Here is a 23,488-nt window from a genome sequence, read left to right on the forward strand (position 1 = left end):
GCAACATGCTCTACATGGGGTTGCTTTTGAAGACAGTTCGGAAACTCCAACTAGTCCAACGGGTGGCAGCTAGACTACTCACCAGAGCGTCATACAGGGAACATACCACCTCCTGTTATGTCAGCTTCACTGGCTGCCGATCCCATTCTGAGCACAATTCAAAGTGCTGGTTTTTATCTATAAAACCCTATACTGTTCTGGCCCAACGTACTGTGAGAGCCGTTCAGCAGTGGAACTCTCTGCCCCGGAGTGTGGTGGAGGCTCCTTCTTTGGAAGCTTTTAAGCAGAGGCTGGATGGCCATCTGTCAGGGGTGATTAGAATGCAATATTCCTGCTTCTTGGCAGAATGGGGTTGGACTGGATGGTCCATGAGGTCTCTTCCAACTCTTTGATTCTATAATTTTAAGATCCCCAAAAGGGGGTGGAATACCTTTTTCCTTGGCTTTTCTGAACCGAAGAGTTCAGAGCCATTGAAAAAGAAGTGCTGATAGAGAGCAATTCAGTACCTGGAAGCTGAGTTTATTTGTAGGTGGGGCAAGGAGGAATGGAGGCGTGGCTGTTTCACGAAGTCGCAGAGCGATTGGCCGCCTGAAGCAAAATAGGCGGGGCTCTGCCAATGATTGACAGTTGAAGAAGCGAAGTCCTGTTGCCAAGGACGCTGAGGCTGTCTTAGGTACTAGGCATGGCGGGCATCGAAGGCGACGACGCTTCGGCAGCTTTGGACCAAATTGTGACCCAGTTTAACACCTACGAAGATTACCTGGACTCTCAGATCACCACGCAGGACCTCTATTACCTGGAGGTGAGAGGGGAGGTTGTAAGGCACGGTGGGAGGAGTGCCTCTGAGCACGTGCAGAGTGCACGCGCGTGTTTATCCCCCCCCTCCCCTTCCCACTCACTATGGATGGGGCATCTCTACAGTGTGGAATTAATGTAGCTTAACTGCTCTATGGAATCATGGTATTTGCTATGGAATCGTGGGATTTGTAGTTTTCCAAGGTCTTTAGTTTTCTTTTCCAAAGAGTGCTGGTGATTCACCAAACTACAAATCCCAAGAGCCACGGGCAGCTAAAGCATGGTCAAACTGCATTAATTCTATAGTTTATTTTTAATTTTTAATAATAATTAAATAATAATAATAATAATAATTCTACAGTTTAGATGCTTGTGGAAGAATGCATATAAGTCAATAAGGGTGCATCCACACTGTAGATTTAGTGCAGTTTACTTATTTATATCCCACTTTATCTCTCCATGGAGCCCCCGGTGGCGCAGTGGGTTAAAGCGCTGAGCTGCTGAGCTTGTTGATCAAAAGGTCGCAGGTTCGATTCCGGGGAGCGGCGTGAGCTTCTGCTGTCAGCCCTAGCTTCTGCCAACCTAGCAGTTCGAAAACATGCAAATGTGAGTAGATCAATAGGTACCACTCCACGGGAAGGTAACGGCGCTCCATGCAGTCATGCCGGCCACATGACCTTGGAGGTGTCTACGGACAACGCTGGCTCTTCGGCTTAGAAATGGAGATGAGTACCACACCCCAGAGTCAGACATGACTGGACTTCATGTCAGGGGACTACCTTTACCTTTACCTTATCTCTCCATATGAAGACTTAAAGCGGTTCACAATTTAAAACATTACAGTACAACTTAAAACATGCAAATATACAATAATAAAAGAGTGTTATCATTATGTATCATTATATACTATCGGTACTATTATAATTAACGTATTAGTATTATATTACAATATTATAATATATTGTTATATCATATTACATTACGATATTATTAGTAATATTATATGTATATACAATATATATATATTTTGCATGGTACAATATTAGGAGCCCCTGGTGGTGCAGTGGGTTAAACCCCTGTGCCGGCAGGACTGAAGACCGACAGGTCGCAGGTTCGAATCCGGGGAGAGCGCGGATGAGCTCCCTCTGTCAGCTCCAGCTCCTCATGCGGGGACATGAGAGAAGCCTCCCACAAGGATGATAAAACATCAAAACATCCGGGCGTCCCCTGGGCAATGTCCTTGCAGACGGCCAATTCTCTCACACCAGGAGCGACTTGCAGTTTCTCAAGTCACTCCTGACACGACAAAAAAAGTATTATAAATTATTATATTGTACTATACTGCAATTTATTTATTATTTGTCGTGTCAGAGCAACCAGTCCATTATATTACATTTCTAATAGAACAAAGCAAACAAACAGACAAATACAAAACTTCTGAGTTTAGTAGTTGGTTAAATGTCCTTTGACCAGTAGCTGGCCACTTGGAGTGCTTCTGGTGTTGCTGCAAGAAGATCCTCCATTGTGCATGTGGCAGGGCTCAGGGTGCATTGCAGCAGGTGGTCAGTGGTTTGCTCTTCTCCACACTCGCATGTCGCGGATTCCACTTTGTAGCCCCATTTCTGAAGGTTGGCTCTGCATCTCGCGGTGCCAGAGCGCAGTCTGTTCAGCGCCTTCCAAGTCGCCCAGTTCTCTGTGTGCCCAGGGGGGAATCTCTCATTTGGTATCAGCCATTGGTTGAGGTTCTGGGTTTGAGCCTGCCACTTTTGGACTCTCGCTTGCTGAGGTGTTCCAGCGAGTGTCTCTGTAGATCTTATAAAACTATTTCTAGATTTAAGTCGTTGACGTGCTGGCTGATACCCAAACAGGGGATGAGCTGGAGATGTCACTGCCTTGGTCCTTTCACTATTGGCTGCTACTATATTAGTCATATAATATTATCAGTCATTATATATGTAGGGCCCCCTGGTGGCGCAGCAGGGTATACTGCTGAGCTGCTGAACTTGTTGACCAAAAGACTGTTGGTTTGAATCCGGGGAGCGAGGTGAGCTCCCGTTTTTAGCCCCAGCTTCTGCCAACCTAGCAGTCCAAAAACATGCAACTGTGAATACCACTTCACAGTAATACTTCAGCAGGAAGGTAGTCATGCCAGCCCTATGACCTTGGATGTGTCTACAGTCTTTGGCTTAAAAATGGAATTGAGCATCAGCACCCAGAGTTGGACAAGATTAGACTTCATGTCAATGGGAAACCTTTATCTTTACCTTAAGGTAGTGTTTCTCAACCTGGGGGTTGGGACCCCTGGGGGGGGGGTCGTGAGAGGGTGTCAGAGGGGTCACCAAAGACCATCAGGAAACACAGTATTTTCTGCTGGTCATGGGGTTTCTATGTGGGAGGTTTGGCACAATTTGGTCATTGGTGGGGTTCACATGCTCTTTGATTGTAGGTGAACTATAAATCCCAGCCACTACAACTTCAAAATGCCAAGATATATTTTCCCCAAACTCCACCAGTGCTCATATTTGGGCATATTGAGTATCCGTGTCAAGTTTGGTCCAGATCCATCATTATTTGAGTACACAGTGCTCTCTGGATGTAGGTGAACTACAACTCCAAAATTCAAGGTCAATGCCCACCCACCAAACCCTTCCAGTATTTTCTATTAGTCATGGAAGTTTTGTGTGCCAAGGTCGGTTCAGCTCCATCCTTGGTGGAGTTCAGAATCCTCTTTGCCTGTAGGTGTACCTTAAATCCCAGGAATTACAACTCCAAAATGTCAAAATGCACACACACACACCCCGAACCCACCAGTATTCAAATTTGGATGTAGCAGGTATTTGTCCAGTGAATTTGGTCCAGTGAATGAAAATACATCCTGCATATGAGATTTTTACATTACGATCCATAATAGTATCAAAATTACAGTTACGAAGTAGCAACAAAAATAATTTTATGGTTGGGGGTCACCACCATATGGGGAACTGTATTAAGGGGTCGCGCCATTCGGAAGGTTGAGAAACACTGCCTTAAGTCATGTTACTCTGATATTTTTGTGTGTATCATCATATAATGATAAGAAAATGATTTGCAAGTGTATTATTATTACTATATTTATTTATACCCAGCTTTATCTTTCCTGCAGGAGACTCAAAGTGGGTTACAAGTTTTATCTCTCTCTCTCTGTGTGCGTGTGTGTATGAGAAAGTAAAAGGAAGGGAAAACAAGTACAATTGACAACAAAGTTACTATGACTTCTCACTTCGTCTCTGATGGATACAGTCTCAAATGCATATGTATATCCACGGATTCCACTATCCATAGCTTGAACATGTCCTATAGAATGAATGCAGTTTGACACCACTTTAACTAACATGCCTCAGTTCTATGGGATCCTGGGAGTTGTAGTTTTACAAGGCCTTACACCAGTGGTTCTCAACCCCAGATGTTTTGGCCTTCAATTCCCAGAAATCCTAATAGCTGGTAAAATGGCTGGGATTTCTGGGAGTTGTAGGCCAAAACACCTGGGGACCCACAGGTTGAGAACCACTGCCTTACACGGTCTGTGTCAAAGAGTGCTGGTGCCTCACCAAACTACAAGTCCCACAATGCCATAGAAGTTAAAGTGGTGTCTAACTGCATTCATTCTGCAGGTTAGATACATCTTTGGAGAAGGCCTCCTTCTGCGTTCCTTATCCAAGCCAGAACAGGACAGATTCCAAGATTTCACCTGGCTCAGGCTTGCAGTCAGTGGCCACTTCCTTTATCATGCTCAAGTGGATTTTAGGAACAAAAACAATGCCAGGTATGTCCATTGGAAGCAAGGGGAGCTATTGGAAAGGTAGCAAGTAAGGATGGCAACTGACACAATTGAGGGTGTATCCACAGCAGCTATGGGCAAACTTGGGCCCTCCAGGTGTTTTGGACTTCAACTCCCATACAGCCTTCCTAAGAGCCTCAGGCCCTTTCCCTTTTCCCTTTCCTGCATAAGTGGCTTAGGGGGAAAAGGAAGGGGTCTGAGGCTGTTAGGCATTGTGGGAGTTGAAGTCGAAAACACCTGGAGGGCCCAAGTTTGCCCATGCCTATTATACAGAGCCATGGCTCAGTGCTATGGAATCACGGGAGTTGTAGTTCTATGAGGTTTTTAGCCTTTTCTGCCAAAGAATGCTGGTGCCTCAACAAACAATGACTGCCATGATTGCATAGCAGTTAAAGTTGTATCGAACTCTATTAATTCTAGATGCACACACACACACCCCAGAGGCTCCTGCATCTTTAAGAGTCACTTAAGGAGGTTCCTTTTGAGACATGTTGTTTTGCCCATCACAGAAAGGGTAGGATGGGGAAACCCATAACTGCTGGAATTCCTTCTTTGGGGTTGGTGTTTCTAAGGCCCCTTCCATATAGCTGTATAAAATCCACATTGAACTGGATTATCTGGCAGTGTGGACTCAGATAAGCCAGTTCAGAACAGATATTGTGGATGATCTGCCTTGATATTCTGGGTTATATGACTGTGTGGAAGGGTCCCAAGACAAAAAAGGTCTTTCTCTCATCTATTTATCCCTCTGGGGGCACTTCCACACAGCCCTATATCCCAGAATATCGAGGCAGGAAATCCCACATTATCTGAGTTTGGACTCAGATAACCCAGTTCAAAGCAGATATTGTGGGATTTTCTGCCTTGATATTCTGGGATATAGGGCTACGTGGAAGGGCCTATGGTGTAGTGCAGTATTACTCAACCTGGGGGTCAGGACCCCTGGGGATGTCATGAGGGAGTGCCAGCAGGTCACCAAAGGCCATCAGAGAACATGGCATTTTCTGTTGGTCATAGCAGTTCTTTGTGGGAAGTTTGGCCCAATTCTATCATTGGTGTGGTTCAGAATGTTTTTTGGTTTTAGATGAACTATAAATACCAGCAACTACAACTCCCAAATGGCAAGATCTATTTTCCCCCAAACTCTACGAGTGTTGACATTTGTGCATATTAAGTATTCATGCCAAGTTTGGTCCATACCCACCATTGTTTGAGTCCACAGTGCTCTCTGGATATAGGTGAATTAGAACTCCCAAACTCAAGGTCAATGCCCACAAACCCTTCCAGTATTTTCTGTTGGTATTGGGGGTTCTGTGTGCCAAGGTTCATTCAATTTCATTGTTGGTGGAGTTCAGAATGCTCTGATTGTAGGTGAACTATAAATCCCAGCAACTTGGGATTTATAGTTCACTTGGCAGAGGGTTGGACTGGATGGCCCATGAGGTCTCTTGCAACTCTTTGATTCTATGATTATATGAACTCCAACTTCCAAATGACAAAATAAATCTCCCCAATCCCACCAGTATTCAAATTTGGGCGTATTGGGTATTTGTGCCAAATTTGGACAAGTGAATGAAAATACATCCTAGATATTTACATTGCAATCCATAACAGTAGCAAACTTACAGTTATGAGGTAGCAACGAAAATAATTTTATGGTTGGGGGTCACCACAGCATGAGGCACTGTATTAAGGGGTTGTGGCATTAGGAAGGTTGAGAAACACTGGTGTAGTGGGTTGAAGATTAGATTATGACTGAACATCAGGGTTCAGATCCCTGCTAGGTTGTGAAAACCTACTGAGTAATCTCAGATATATTGCGCACTCTGCCTCAGAGGAAGTACTAAGAGCGAGAACCATTATTCCAAGGGAAAAAAAATTTTTTTTTCCAAAAGTTCCAGTGTCTTTTTATCTCACAGGTCTTTATTGTCTTTCTTTGGAGTGCTAATCTCATTCTAGTCACCGTCCCTCGTTAATCACTTTCCGTTTCTTTATCCGTTGCTTCTTTCTTTCCCTTTCTGATATGCTATGCCGAGGCTTTCGTGTTTTGACAATGCGAACCCAAGGGCGAGCATGTGGTACAAGAGATATTTAGGGAGATTGTTGAGAACATAAAGGGAAGTCGGAGCAGGCTGGAGACGAGAATGGGGAGGAGATGAGTCATAAGACCGACAAGGCGACTGACAATCAAAATCAGGGGTGAGTGTATAGAAGGGTTAGGCTTAGAATCGGACATATTAAATATAATTAGCTGCTTCAGTGGAGCAGTGAATTAAGAACCCGCTGCAAAAACAATCTTTATTGCTTTTTATGAAGAGGAATGTTGAGTTCTGCCTTCCAGATTAACAATGAGGGAACATAAAGGGTAACAAAGGTGGAACACTGATGCTAAACTTGTTGATTCAATATTATTTAGTCTTTTTTCTGTAGCAGCAATGAAACCAAGGACTTATTACTGACTGTTTTTGTTAGTGTTGTGTGCCTTCAAGTTTTTTCTGACTTATGGTGACCCTATCAAGGAATTTTCTGGGATAAAAATATAACCTGCTCAAGGTCACCCAGTGGATTTTCTATAGCTGAATGAGGAATCGAACTCTTGCCTCCACAGTGTTCATCAAATGCTCAAACCACCAAGTCATATTGCCATGTAACATGATTTTTGTTCCTGGCTTCTAAATGTCATTTCCTAATTGGTTCCATCATGAAAGCATGGAGAAGCTTTATTAAATTGCCAAAACTTTGTTTTTGCGGGACATCCTGCAGCACATTTGCTATGGTTTTTCAATGAATATCTCATTGAGTCTCAACCAATTCAATATAGTTTGTGGCAGCCACAAAAATGAAGTTTCTGGAGTATAACAACTACTTTCAAAAGAAGTACTGCATGATTAAACGGGAAATAGCACTTCCAAAACAGGAACAATTATTTTTCAAATATGGGCCAGAATACAGGGAACATATTGTGCTGTGATGGCTACCACAAACGCTTTTTTTCTAGAGTCTTTTTCTTATGACTTTAAGTCACTTAAAGCAAATCTGTCATGGGATTTTCTCAGAAAGTTTTGTTCAGAGAAGGTTTCCCATTGCCTTCCTCTGAGACTAAGAGAATGTGGCTTGCCTAAGGTCACCCAGTAATTTTCTGTGGTCCAACAGGAATTCAAATCCTGGTCTCCTGGAATCCTAGTCCAATACTCAGACCATTTACACTACACTAGCTCCCTTATCTCTGTTGGGTGCAGGCCCGTAGCCAGTATTTTGTTTCGGGGGGTGCTGAGTTTGATTGGGGGGGGGGGGGTCTGTGTGATTCAAAGGGGGAGGGGCTGAGGATCTACCCTAGCAAACCTTTTGTATCGTTATCCCAATAGCCCCATATTGATCATGGTGATCAGATCATGATATGAATAAACATAACAGTTTAAATAATGTACCAGTAAGGCCTTCTCGCGGACCACCCTGAGAATTTGGGGGGGGGGGCTGAAGCCCCTCAACCCCCCCCCCCCCCGGTTACATGCCTGGTTGGGTGGATATACAAATGGAAATGGGTATATGCTATTAGCTTTTGTGATGGGAGTTGCATGCTTCCAGACAATTATATTCTGCTTTTCTTCCATGGGTGGGAATCAATGTGTCGAACAAATGGCAAAAAACAAAAGATAAATGATACAAAAACACAACATCATCCCCCCAGTCCAAACATATAAACAATAAATAACCACGCTACTTAAAAACATACACAAATCATATAAAATAAGCATTAAACAATATTTATCATTATTATTAAAAAAATCCCTAGGCCACTGAGCTTGTCCTAAAAATATTGTATTAAAAAGTCTCAAAGCTTCAAATCTTTGGTCATGTGAGCCTTGCCTGACTGAGATAACCTGCTTATTGTGGGTTGTTGGGGAAGGCCTGCTTCCATAAAAAGATTTTAGCCTGGGAGCAAAAGTCCAATTACAAGGGGGGTGAATACACCTCTTTGGGGAGGGAGTTCCAGAGCCACAGGGCCACCACCAAGAAGTTCCTTTTCTTAGTATGTATTATGATATGAAAATTGCTTGTAGTTTAAACTGTGTGGTTTCAGTAATGCATGAGTTAAAACATAGAGATGTGAAGTATTGGTAGAGTGCCACTTTCAGGGGTTCCTATGCAGACTGGAAAAGAAAGACTGATAAGAAAGGAATGTGCTTCTTGCAGTGTGCCGGATGTGAGTGGACATGATTGATGGTTGTCTTGTAAATTGTGTAAATAGTTAAAGATAAGTTCCGCTTTCTGGTGAAAGCTGAATTGAAGGAGTCCGGTGTTTTTTTTACCACTTTGTGCCTTCAAGCAGAAGCTTGAAAGGTCGAAGCAGCTGAGATAAGGAAGGTGACTTATCTCAATTTACCAACACCTCTCTCTTGGTCCCACCAACCATACTTGTGATGGTGGTGGGACCGAGAGAAGGGCCTCTCCTGATGATCTCGGGTCCCTCAGGTAGGCTGGACGCAAACTGTTTAGGGCTTTATAGGCTAAAGCCAGCACAATCCAACAGTGCTGCCATCAGTTTCCTTTCTCCTCTAACCTTTTGAATGGTTATGAGCCATGTGCAAGGGGTGTGAGAATGGGAAACAAGCATCCTGAAGTTCTGTCACTGCAGATGGGTTTCCTCTCCTTTCTTTCCAGTAGGAACAGCTTTGGTTAACATGAATGTTAGATAGTCATCTAAGGCTGGATCTACACTGCTCTATATTCCAGAATCTGATCCTAGATTTTCTGGTAATCCCCAATTATCTGGCTCATATAATGCAGTTCAAATCAGGTAATATGGGATTAGGTTCTGGGATATAGGGCAGTATAGATCCAACCTTAGACAAATGAAGCTCCTCCTTTGAATTGATTTGCTTTTCTGATATGAACTGGCTCACCAGTGTTCTGAGTAAATCTCCCGCTGTCTACATACTCTTGCTAATTATATAAATGCTTGTGGGCTATATATGTACGTATATCGACCTTTCAAAATGCTTCAAACCAGCAAAGAACCTAATTATGCTCAGATTTATAAATGCCACAAAATAAACCCTATCACTTTGAGCCTTATTTCCAGCAGGGCGCCATCATATCACAAATTGCTCCTGCAATCAAATTTAATTTGCAGGTTTTTGGTTGAACTTTGATGAGTATGCAAAGCATCTAAATGATATGGGAAGCAAGACAGGCGCCTGCATTTCAGCTGAGGTTCCTCTAGTATGCAAAATTGCATGCTCCAACTTTCACCCTTCTTTTCCTCCCTTAGTAATGTAATTAACAAAGTCTTGTTGGTTAGGATTCTATCCTTTGTTAAATCTATCTAGCTACCAGCCTTAAGAATACTGAGTTTTTCTTGGCCTATGTTTGAACCTTCCTTCATAATTTGCCATGCACAAAGTGAAGTGCAAGTAGTCATGTAACTGTGGTCTACCATAGGTCTGCCATCCCTTTTTAACTTCTTACTCTGTAATATGGCATCATAGCATAAATGTTGGTTCTGTCTGCAATAAGCCCACTGTTCCTTTGAGCTGCTACCACTGAAATTAGCATCTTTGTGTTCTTCAAATGCAGCATGCTGCCATATGGAAGAGAAAACATGATGGGTAAAAAAGTATGGGTAAAAAACATGGTGAACAAGCCATGCTTATTCTCACTGAGAATATGGCTATCCCCAGGCTTCCAGTTCTCAGGTACCAGTTAACATCATATCTGTTTGTATAAGCTTTTGGAGATAAATGCAGCAGATATATTTATCTTTAACAGCTACTCTCTGTAAAAAAGACTTTTAGTAAATTGATTTTTAGAATTTCTCATTTTAAAGGTAAAATTTTCTGATTTTTCAGTTTAGGATTTTAAGTATTTTAAGCGATTTCTAAAGCTATATTTTAATTACTAGATTCTTAGCTCCCTGAGGTCTTATGAGGAAGAGAAGGCTATAAATCAAATTAATCTAAAACTTAAATTTTGAATTCATAGAATTGGAGAGATTGAAGAGTGCAGTTGTTATTTTGTACTTGAAGAATTCTGCCCGTTAAGAGGCGTACAGAATTGTGCTTAGTGTCTTTATTTACTGCCATCACTTTTCTTCAAGCATATCCACAAAATCTAACTGGAAACATATCTGCTACGTGCAAATATGTGAATCATGATATATTGTCTCAAATTGTTTTGATATTCTTCTGATGCATTGGTCCCTCCCACATCAATAATGTTGGCAGCCACGACGCATCCTTTGCATTTTATGCTGTGAAATTTTCTAGTGATCCTTCCTCCATTTTCAATGTGATACTGTTATTATCATTCAGAAAAAAGAGGATGGCCATAGCTTCCTACTAGTTGCATTGATAGCTGCCTTGAGTCTGAAAGATTATGTTCTGAATGTCTGTCTGTCTGTGTGTGTGTGTGTGTGTGTGTACCTTGGTATTCATTCTTAACATATATGCATGTGCCAACTGCCCTCTCAAAAGAGATTAGATTAGCCCCCACCCTTCAATCCTTCCATTCCAACCCAAAAATATGGATGTTCAGACAGGCATTTGACCTTGAGTAGGCTGAATGGGCCCATACGAAGCTGACACTTGGCACTTTGAGAATTGATGGCAGTTAGTTTTATCTACTGTTGTTTTAAAATGGTATTATTTTGATTTTATGCTACATGTGTTGAAGGGGGTTGTTATAATTTTATGTGACTTCTTTTATACTTTTGTACCATTTTTACCTGTTGTATGTTATATGTGCACCCTGGAGTGCCTTGTAAGCTGCCCCGAGTCCCTTCAGGGAAATGGTGGTGGGATATAAATAAAGTTTATCATCATCATTATCATCGTCATTTTCTTAGGCAAGGAATACTCAGCAGTACAACTTATAGTAAAGGTGTTCATTGGCGGTCTCCTGTCCTAGTACTAACCAGGAATGATCCTTGATTAGCTTTCAAGATCAAATGGAATCTGGTGCCTTTAGAGCAAAGAAGACTCCGTAGTAAACTATGGATGCAAGAGCTGGACCATAAGGAAGGCTGAGCGAAGGAAGATGGACCCTTTTGAACTGTGGTGCTGGAGGAAAATTCTGAAGGTGCCTTGGACCACGAGAAGATCCAACCAGTCCATCCTCCAGGAAATAATGCCCAAGTGCTCACTGGAGGGAACGATATTGGAGGCAAAGATGAAGTACTTTAGCCACATCATGAGGAGACAGGAAAGCTTGGAGAAGACAATGATGCTGGGGAAAATGGAAGGAAAAAGGAAGAGGGACCAACCAAGGGCAAGATGGATGGATAGTATCCTTGAAGTGACTGGCTTGGCCTTGAAGGAGCTGGGGGTGGCCAAGGATGACAGGGAGCTCTGGCGTGGACTGTTCCAGGAAGTCATGAAGAGTCAGAAGCGACTGAATGAATAAACAACATTACAAAAGTTTTGTCTTAAGTTGGTTGTTGTTCTTCACCTTTGCCACTAGGTGGAAATATTATTTCATTTTTGGTTGAATGATGTTCTTGAGCACCTAAGAAGTTTTATAATAGGAAAGGAATATTGAACATTGTGGAAGGGTGTGCTTGATCATTCTGCCCCCAGAATAAAACTGTTTCATAGTTGGTGACCCGCAAACCACACAAAGGCGGCAACAATATCCCCACCCTTTTTCCAGAGTAGGACTCCTATCTTTTATTTTTCCTGGTCTCTTTTGATCCACCTGATCTATTGTTTCCTCTTCCAGAATGAAGAAATGGCCCGCCAGCTGGTGGAGCTCGGCTTTCGGGGAAGTGGAGAAGTTCTGAAAAGGGAAGACTTTGAAGCGAGGAAAGCAGCTGCTGAGGCTTCAAGGCTCTCAGAAAGACATCAGCAAAAGTAAGTGGTGTGTGTATGTATGTGTGAGAAAGAGAAGCAATGAACAATATTATAAGACGAAAACATAAGAAAAGATTATTTGGGATATATTTTAATACAAACTTGGTCAGAACTTAGTATTAGTTCAAAGAAAAATGTTGGACTTTTAGGAAGTGGCATCGTATTCTTAGCCTTGCATAAAACCTTACATGAACCAAAGTTTATAAACATCAGCTTCAGGTGGTTGTGCCTGTAATTTCTCAAATGGTGTCCTGATAGTTTACGTACATTTGTCAAAATGTATGGATAAATAAAGACTTCAATGTATTGTCAAAGGCTTTCATGGCTGGAATCACTGGGTTGCTGTAAGTTGTTTGGGCTATGCGGTCATGTTCAGGAGTCATCAGGAAACGTCAGAAGAGAATGCTTCTGGAACATGGCCATACAGCCCGAAAAACTTACAGCAACCCATTGAAGACTTCCATGGACACTCTGTCTGGCCTTCTTCTAGATGAAGGGGAAATGGTGTCACGTTTCATTCCAACCACCACCCCCAATAAATCAATGGTAAAATGACCCACCCTTTGTAGAGACTGTGTGCTGCATTTGTATACTGCTTGTTGACCAAGTTTTGTTCTTTGAAATAATTCATGCAATGATTTATGAAGAAGCCCAAAGTCAATCTCATCTGTGAGTGTTAGTCTACCCATTCTGAGCAGAAGAGTGAATTGTACCTCTCAGTGAAGTTCACAAAAAGAGTGGGCCTTGTGTCTCAGACATGGATTTGGTGCTTGAGTGACTTGAGAACTTTCGAGTTCTAACCATAGTTTGTGTGAGGATGTGGCAATTTGTCTGTATTGGAGGAAAGAGCATAAAATCATTGTTTTGATCAGCATTTAAAAAAAATATTTAGCAACTCTTATCATACGGGACTCTAGAGAGAAAATATTAGAAATATGTTGTGGAATTGGAATAGATTTAATGCACACTGCTGATAGAAATTTATCCTCACAGCTGTAATTAGAGATGCACCTCAGTTAACAAAGCCTCTGAGAAAGAAAGTTCTTTATACAAAGTCTCTTTATATCTGTCCAGTCTCTCCTTCCTCTTGTTTTCTCTCTAGTTTGAATCTTTTTTAGCAGAGCTATATCGGTTCTTCAAAGTACTGGAAAAGTCTTCCCATACGAGGTGACCCAAAATTTGAGATTGCCAACACAGTCCCTGTTGCATGTCTCTCCACCCTATGCAACTAAACATATGGGCATGTGTGGCTGGGGTCTTTTTTGTAACTACATCCCAATTTGGAATTTCTTTCCAAGGCACAGTGCCTTTTGGATTTTTGACAGGCAGCTAAATGTTGTTTCTCATGTCCGGCCATCCACAATATTGCCCTGACTGTTTTAACTTCCTTTTACCATATTTTAGGAGTCTTTTGAGTCTATTTCAAATCATTTTTTAAAAAAAACTAGATGTACTTAATGTTTTAATTTTTTTTATCCATTGTATTTTGTCTTCGAGGCCTCGGTGCCATGAGAATTGATAGGCGCTTTTAAGACTTGACTGAATAGACATCGACTCACAGAGTATGAGTACGAATATTTATGCAACCAAGAAAGTTTTTTTCTTCATTTATTTAATTATTACAATAAAATATTGTGTACCTTCAGTGTGGCTCATCTTGTGGTACATCAAGTGTTAACTATGACAATTACATCCATTTCAGTTCTAAGCTACAACACTGCAAAGTGTTGGAAAACTCAGAAGAGGGACAAATAATTCTGCAAAGCATTATACACCCCTAGTTACCAAGTATACAAATGATTTTATTTTTCGGCATTCATTGCTGTTCTCTTAGTTGCTAGTCTCAAGTTTAGTCTATTTCCCTCCATTGGAAAGTGTGTGCCTTCTTCCTCTTCCTCTTTTTTGCTCTTCCTCCTCCTTAAATACTTTGCTTGGACAGCTGTCAAGCATATGCTGTCCCATTAGCTATCAAATTCAAAGTGAAGCATATTTTCACTTTTTTGGCTCATACTTTATATAATTGGTAATTGACCTTTCACATCCATTTTTAGGAGATCAGAAGGGAGAATGAAACTGTGGATGCTAAAGGATTTCTCTTAAATATGAGCTAAGAATTTAGAAACATGTTGCAAACTTGGCTGCCAGTGTTGTCTCCCAACTCTCTTCATCCAGGGTTAACAACTTGAACTTGCCTCTCAGCATTCCCCATAGCACAGATCTTTTGGTCTTCAACTCCCAGATATCCTAACAGCTGGTAAACTGGCTGGGATTTCTGGGAGTTGTCGGCCAAAACACCTGGGGGCCCACAGGTTGAGAACCACTGCCATAACAGAAATGGTAGATGTGAAATTAAACAGTTCGGGCCCAGGCTATCTAGAAAACCGCATCTCCTTGTACAAACCTGCATGAGCTCTTTGATCAGCCAATGAGGGCTTACTCTCAGTCCCACCCTCATCTCAAGCACGGCTGGTGGGAACGAGAGAGGGGTCAATGTATTGATTTTGTAATTTGGGAGTTGTAGTTGCTGGGATTTATAGTTCACCTACAATCAAAGAGCATTCTGAACTCCAGCAACGATGGAATTGAACCAAACTTGGCACACAGAACTCCCACAACCAACAGAAAATACTGGAAGGGTTTGGTGGGCATTAACGTTGAGTTTTGGAGTTATAGTTCACCAACATCCAGAAAGCACTGTGGAGTCAAACAATGATGGATCTGGACCAAACTTGGCACGTATACTCAACATGCCCAAATGTAAACACTGGTGGATTTTGGGGAAAGTAGACCTTGACATTTGGGAGTTGTAGTTTCTGGGATGTATAATTCACCTATAATTAAAGAGCATTCTGAACCCCACCAATGACAGAATTGGGCCAAACTTCCCACACAGAACCCCCATGACAAACGAAAAGACAGTGTTTTCTGATGGTCTTTGGCGACCCCTCTGAAACCCCCTCACGACCCCCCCAGGGGTACCGACCCCCAGTTGAGAAACACTGCTTTAGATTCTTTATTAGCACTTTATACTTCTGAGATTGAATTGTGTTGTTTTATTTATGGCAATTGATGTATTTTATTATATTTATCAGGGAGTACTGTGAATGTATGATGTTGTGTTGATTGTTTATTGTCTACTGGTATGTTTTGTTTTGCACTTGTTGTATTTTGCATGCCACACCTTGAGTGTTTTATGAGCTGCCCCGAATCACTCTGGGAGATGGTGGTGGGATATAAATAAAAGTTTATTTATTTATTATTATTATTCAATTGGACAAAATATTTTTATAAAGGCAATTTGGGTTTTTTTTTTAGAACCAAATATTCCTGTATTGAACAAACTAGTGAAATCATGTTTTAGAAGTTGTACCTCTGCACAGTATCATTTAGCGAGTAAAAAGAAAGTGCAATAGTTTTAGTATGGCTTTGTACCAATAACCTGCAGTATTATCTTTGGTATTGTTTCATTCTGCTGGAATTCAAATCTGTGGTCGAACTCTTGGTGGATTGCTACCATCCAAAAAGAATCTCTCTTTTCCCTCCCAAGATGTGGCATTGCCTTGTTCCCTTCTGTCAAGTATTGAATCATTTGCTTCAAAGTCCTATTCTGGTCAAGAATTGAAATACTGCTGTCAGGGTTAGCAGCAAAGAGTCAACACTTACTGCAAGGAGGGGGAAAATCCTGACTTGGGGTTGCCTTTCAGTGCAATATTGATGCACATGGTTCTGTTCAGAGGCTGAAAGAAAAATGAAGGCTGTGATGCTACAGGGATTCAATGAAGAGTCCAAGGAATAGACCACCAGCACAACAAAAGTAAATGTTGGAAACAGGTGGGCCTTGGTGTGGGATAGATGTTCAGTGTATAACATTTTTGTGTGACAGAAGTTAATCAGAACATTTTTTCTGGTAGGTAAAAAAATAAATAAATATAAAAACACAGGAGATCCGTTGCTGGTTCTTCCTGTCACAGAACTCGTGAATCAGCAGCTTATGTCAACATTCTTGCATCTTTCTACATGCCTGAAGAACACCTGGATATTTGTGTTGTAGTGTACAGAAACCATGGATCTCTGTGCATTTGCCAAGTTGACTTGCGTAGGAAGGTTTGCTTTAAAGGCAAAGATGTGTGGACAGCCTTTTCTGATTCAGCTGGTGACTGATCATGTGCCAATGTATTGGCCAGGAAAGGATTATTATTCCAAAGTTTCTGATGAGAGTTTATACTTGTATGAGTAGTTAAGGAAGAGGACATCTGAGCTACTAAAGCATGTATTAAGATATCTGTCCCTAACTACCCTGGACCTCAGTAAGCCTTCATATTCCCATTAAGGCTATACAATCTGCTTTACAAGCCGAATGAAGCAGAGAGTATTTGAGGACCAGGACAGCCATAGGGAGACCAAGGTGCTTGTGTATAAAGCCATTGTCCTCCCAACCCTGCTATACACCTGCGAAACAACTACAGACATCACACTCAACTCCTGGAACAATTTGATCAGCATTGCTTCTGAAAAATCCTGCAAATTTCTTGGGAGAACAGGTGAACTAATGTCAGCATGCTTAAAGAAGCAAAGACCACCAGCATTGAAGTGATGCTCCTTCGCCATCAACTTGCTAACTAGCCATGTTGTCCAAATACTCGATCACTGTCTACCAAAGCAGTTATTATATTCCCAACTCAAGAATGGGAAACATAATGTTGGTGGACAGGAAAAGAGATTTAAAGATGGGTTTAAAGCCAACCTTACAAACTCTGGCAGAGACACTGCAAACTGTGAAGCCCTCGCCCATGAGCGCTCTAACTGGAGGTCAGTTGTGACCAGCAGTGCTGCAGAATTCGAAGAGGCATGAATGGTGGGTGAAAGGGAAAAAATGTGCCAAGAGGAAGGTGCGTCAAGCCAACCCTGACTAGGACCACCTTCCACCTGGAAACAAATGTTCTCACTGCAGGAGAACATGTGGATCAAGAATAGGGCTTCATGGCCACCTACGGACCCACCACAAAGACACTACACTTGGAGGATCGTCATCCTCGGGCTACGAGGCATCACCTAACTCTGTACAATCAGCTTTGAATTTTTATCTTTACTTTCCTCTTCACATTGTTCTCATTGTTTGTGTTCTCTGCAATTGTCAGATTTTAGAGGAAAGTATCCAAATCAGAACATAATGCTTTTAGAGGATTGTGAACCTTGACACCTTTTCCATTAAAAATACTATAGGTATGGTTAATTTTCATTGGAATTGCTTGTCAGAAATATGAAGACATATTTATCTCAATTTTATGGACAGCTACATCTTTCTCTAGATCAATACTCTCCCTAGAGCAACTGTAAGAGTCAGCATAATATAAGAGTATGAAGGCTAAGACACTAGAGAGTATGAATCCCTGCAAAGTCCAGGAAAATGAAGGCAAGCCACATGCTCTCTTTCTTACAGGGAGGCATTGGAAAATTGCTCTGAAGGCATCATGCCATGAGGAGAGTTACCATACATGGGAGTTCATTTGAAAGTACAAAACAATTCTCCCAAATAGTGTAGATCCAAAATGTCAAGTCAAATGTTTTTCATTTGGTGTATATACATGATGTGGTTCTGCCAATCCCAGCTTCCACATATATGAAATTCTTGTCATATAGATGGTTGAAATAAACTGTAAATATTAAGCTTTTTAGATGGATGTATAAAATGCTTATCATATTAAACTGGCACTAGCAATTAGATTTTTTCTGTTGTTCACATGTGTCTGAAGTTCCACAGTTCCTGCTAGTTTTGCCTTTTTCATGCAATTAAGGGAAAGTTTGGAGGTGAGGCAGTAAACCAGTGAAAGAATCAACATCCATAACAGATTTGGATTTGTCTTGTCTTTTCCAAAGAACCATCAGTGCCCCTCAAAATAATGTATTTTCTTCTCTTGTCTACTTTTTGTTGGCCAAACTGAATTCACCTGGACTCAGCTTACAATTGCCTCTCTGCTTCCCACCAAGCAACCATCCCTTAGTGGGAACACCCTTCCACACCTGCTGCTTATTGATGAAAGATGCCAAGTGAAGTTGATCCATGTAAACATGTTACAACTTGGCCTCACAAGTGCTTAACTCCACTTCTAAGATCCCAAACTAAGGTTTCTAAGACTAATTCCAAACATAGTATACAGAATGTACTTTCAGCTTTGGAACATTAATATGGGTGCAGTCTAGATTAAGGTGTTTTCATTTTATTTCTGTTGAAAATGACAGAATAAGTTACTTGACACTAATTTATGGTGTATTGACTACAGTGAGGTTGTAATGTGACCAAAGTAGTCTGGTTTCAGACCATGAGATTGTCAGATATCACTTGCCATACTTCAGTTCTTATTATTTGTTAAGATATTTTTACAGCACTCTGTACTATATCAAGAGACTTTGGGACAATTTAAAAGTTATATCAAAACGGGTTAAGCAGGTAAAAACAGTTAAGATAATTTAAGTAAGCTAAAAATATTAAATAATATACTGTAATGAATTCTATGTCCCTAGGTTAACTCTGTCCTAGAAATGTCATAACTGGCACACCAGTTAAAACTGGGACCAAGCACCCTGAGTTGCAGAGTCCACTTGGCTCTTCAGTGACAGGAATGAATATAGGAGCAATTCCAAGCTATGTGTCTGCTTTTTCAACCCAATCCAGAACAGATTGTTTACTCAGTTCCCGGATCCAAGAACCATTGATCCACATCAAGCCTCCATCTCATTGAGACAACCCCAACAAACTCTAATGAGAAAGAGAAATAGAGCTGAGTGTCATACTGATGGCAAACTCCCTTATGATTTCCTCCAATGGCTTCACGTAGCTATTGAGCAACCTTGAGATAAGATGGAACCTTGTTGTAACCCACAGTTTAATCTCCATGGAGCTGACCAGGAATTTTCCAATGCTACTCTCTAGAACTTGCAAGTTGGAGTAGCACATTGCTTGCTACTCCAATCCCACAGAGCTAGTCCAATAAGTTACCATGATCTATGGTATCCAAAATTGCTTTAAGATCCAAAAAGATCAACAGAGCAACTAAGGCTGTTTCAGTGTCATAGCCTGTTCTGGAACCAGACTGAAATAAGTCCAGATAACATAGCCTAACAAAAATAAAAATCAGTTCTTGGTGTTTTGGTTTTCTAGGCTTGTTTCTGGGTTTATTTGTGGCACTGATTTAGAAAATTGCATTAGATAGACTATATCCATTCTAGGTTTTTAAAGTTATTGTTATCATGACTTTCTATGGGTAAGCAGATGAAGAGTGGTATATATGTTCTGTATTTCAAAAGCTAGTTTGGTGAAAACTGGTTCCATTTTGGGAATCATCAGGTCAAATATTCCTAGAAACATGTCTAACATTTGAGGTCAGTGTTTCTTCCAGGAATGCCTGATGTTGCCCATCTATCACATCCTCAAGCACTTTGACCACAGATTGGACATTTGCAATAGAATGGTATTTTCCACATACTTCTGGGTCCAGAGAAGTCCTTTTCAGGAGAGGATGCACTACTGCCTCCTTCAAGGCAGTAGGCATTCTTGCCCCATGATGAAGGATTTACCAGCTCAGGCAATACACTCCTGATAGATTTTATCAGCCAAGGGCTCAAGATTGTATGTGGTATAACCAAGGTGAAATAATAAAGTGCAAAAGCTGGGTTGCAATTAAACATTAAAAAACCCCAAGATTATGGCAACCAGACTGACTGATAACTGGAAAATAGAGGGAGAAAACGTGGAGGCAGTGACAAACTTTGTATTTCTAGGAGCGAAGATTACTGCAGGCGCAGACTGCCGCCAGGAAATCAGAAGACGCTTACTTCTTGAGAGGAGAGCAACGACCAATCTCGATAAAATAGTGATGAGTAGACATTACACTGGCAATGAAGATCAGCATAGTTAAAGCAGTGGTATTCCAAATAGTAACCTATGGATGTGAGAGCTGGACCATAAGGAAGGCTGAGCAAAGGAAGATAGACGCTTCTGAACTGTGGTGTAAGAGGAAAATTCTGAGAGTGCCTTGGATCCAACCACTCCAAACTTCAGGAAATAATGCCCGACTGCTCACTGGAGGAATGGATATTAGAGGCAAAGATGAAGTATTTTGGACACATAATGAGAAGGCAGGAAAGCTTGGAAAAGACAATGATGCTGGGGGAAATGGAAGGAAAAAGGAAGAGGGGCCGACCAAGGGCAAGATGGATGGATGGTACCCTTGAAGGGACTGGCTTGACTCTGAAGGAGCTGGGGGTGGCAATGGCCGACAGGTAGCTCTGGTGAGGGCTGGTCCATGAGGTCACGAAGAGTTCGAAACAACTGATCAAATAAACAACAATAGGCATGTTCCATGTCCTAGTTTCCCAACTTACACATTCAGAAGTTAGCAATCCTTGTTGCGTTGATATCCAGAAATCAGAGGGAACTACATGCCTGATTGCCCTGAGCCATTCTGACTCTGCACAGGAAAATATTCAAATCTGTTTTATAGCACTAGCAAATAAAGTGAGTTTCAGCATAATCTGCCTCACAAGGTATTTATGAAGATAAAAGTATGGGAATCCACATTCATCTATTAGAAGAAGAGTGGAACGCATCTGAGATGGATACTGGTAGTGATTTGGATAATAACACATTTCAGTGTGGCTGCCACCACATTACATATCTTTGCCGGTTGTAGCAGTTTCATAGGGTTCTGCGGTTTTGATCACAAATGTGTGCTTAATTTAAAGACACAGATTTAATAAGAAAGGAAATGGATATGCCTTTACATTAGGTCAAAATTAGTTCTTGGAGTTTCATCTGCCATGTGCAAAAAATTCAAATGTGCCAAAGAGGAAACATGAGGGGAAAGGGAAGGGATGTGTCTTTTCTAAACATTGCTTTTGGTTTGGCATATTAAATTCACCCACTGAAATACAATGAAAAGAAGTAAGCACTGGGGTCTGACATGTATTACTATTCTAAATGTTTCCATGTATTTCAGTGGCTAAGACGACAGGAAGTGCCAAGCCCCCAGGCAATTATGTGCACAGTAGAGAATGGGACATCTTTAAAATGATTAGCTTCATGTGAGGGAAACTGCATCCTCGTGCATGTGTGTGGCTTGAATCCTTTTTTCCCTGATGAGCTATAAGTGGGGATAAATGACACTTGAGTCTATATAGCATTAGAAATCAAGCCTTTGAACGTAATTCAGCTTTGATACTCACCCCCCCCCCCCCCAACACACACACTGAGAACTGGAGCATCCCTGTCAGCATATGTGGTTGTGCTGCTTCATTATCTGAAGCTGTGTGAAATTTTCATCTCTATTAGATGTCTCTACATCAGTGTTTCTCAACCTTCCTAATGCCACGACCCCTCATACAGTTCCTCATGCTGTTGTGACCCCCAACTATAACATTATTTTAGTTGCTACTTCATAACTGTAATTTTGCTAATGTTATGAATCGAAATGTAAATATCTGATATGCAGGATGTATTTTCATTCACTAAACTAAATTTGGCAGAAATACCTGATACGCACAGATTTGAATATTGGTGGGGTTCGGAGAGGGGGGGGGGGTGTTTGATGTCATTTGAAAGTTTTAGTTGCTGGGATTGATAGTTCACCTACCATCAAAGAGCATTCTGAATTCCACCAACAATGGAATTGAATCAAACTTGGCACACAGAACTCCCCTGATCAACAGACAATTCTGAAAGGGTTTGGTGGGCATTGACCTTGAGTTTGGGAGTTGTAGTTCACCTACATCCAGAGCGCACTATGGACGCAAACAATGATGGATCTGGACCAAACTTGGCACGAATACTCAATATGCCCAAATGTGAATACTGGTGGAGTTTGGAGAAACTAGAGCTTGACATTCGGGAGTTGTCGTTGCGGGGATTTATAGTTCACCTCCAATCAAAGAGCATTCTGAACCCCACCTACAATAGAATTGGGTAAAACTTCCCACACAGAGCCTCCATGACCAACAGAAAATATTGTGTTTTCTGATGGCCTTTGGCGACCCCTCTTACACCCCCTGGCGACCCCTCCAGGGGTCCCGACCCCCTGGTTGAGAAATGCTGCTCTACATGAGGGCAATCTGGTGTTTCACTTTTTAGTAATTGTTTTTGGATTTTGACCATTTCTTTTGAAGTCCAAAGTTTCTAGTTCTTTTTGGCTCTGGAGTTAGAAATTAGAAAAACCTCACAACCTCTGAGGATGCTTGCCACAGATGCAGGTGAAACATCAGGAGAGGATGCTTCAATGGCCATACAACCCGAAAAACCTACAACAATCCTTAGAAGTTATTATTATTTTTTTGCTTCTTGTAATTTATTTTACATGTGGAAATGTTATATACCCTAGGTTGTATTTCTGATGCTCCCTGTTAAAATGTTTTGTGATTTTGTGGCCTGTGGAACTCCCTATCACTGTTTTTAAAAGTTCCCTGCAAGAAATCAACAGTTTGAGAATGCTGTGACAAACAAGACACGAAAACGATTGTGTAATGTGTGCAGTTCTTATGTCAACATCAATTGTAGTGTATTTGATTGTCGGGCCAGCAGTGTGGATGATCAGGGCTCAAATTCCTGCTCAACCAAGGAAATCCACTGGATCCCCTTGGGCAAGTTACACTCTCCCAGTCTTAGAACAAAGTAACAGCAAGCGTCTTCTGAATGTGCCTTGCCAAGAAAACCCTAAATTGCAGGCAGTTTAAAGAACAAATGACATAATTGTGTAATTAACACAATCACTAGAGTCAAAATGTGCAAATAAAATAAAAGAATTAAAAACCCCTATTATTAAAACCCAGAATTAAAAAAAAACCCCTCTAAAATCAGGGCAGTAAATACAGAGGAACAATTTAAAAAAACCCAGTGGAATTCCTGACATGAATCAATCCAGGGCCAGCTAACGCTGGCCTAGCCATTTCAAGGTCTGGCTTCTTACTGCTAGGGGAATCCTTTGTTGGGAGGTGATTAGCTGGCCCTGATTGTTTCTTCTTTAGGATTCCCCTCTTTTTG

The 23,488-nt window shown here is 41.4% G+C and overlaps 1 protein-coding gene across 1 annotated transcript in view; it reads left to right on the top strand.

Annotated features, from left to right (window-relative positions):
* The first annotated feature begins 658 nt into the window (after positions 1–658).
* CFAP299 (cilia and flagella associated protein 299) overlaps positions 659–23,488 on the top strand; it is a 317,908-nt gene continuing 295,078 nt past the window's right edge. Inside the window, exons 1-2 of the mRNA XM_060776228.2 lie at positions 659–802; positions 12,329–12,459. Coding sequence (XP_060632211.1) covers positions 683–802; positions 12,329–12,459 — 251 coding nt within the window. The 5' untranslated portion in view covers positions 659–682. The remainder of the gene's footprint in view (positions 803–12,328; positions 12,460–23,488) is intronic.

The sequence above is a fragment of the Anolis sagrei genome, chromosome 5 (genome assembly GCF_037176765.1).
Source record: "Anolis sagrei isolate rAnoSag1 chromosome 5, rAnoSag1.mat, whole genome shotgun sequence".
Lineage (NCBI taxonomy): Eukaryota > Metazoa > Chordata > Lepidosauria > Squamata > Dactyloidae > Anolis > Anolis sagrei.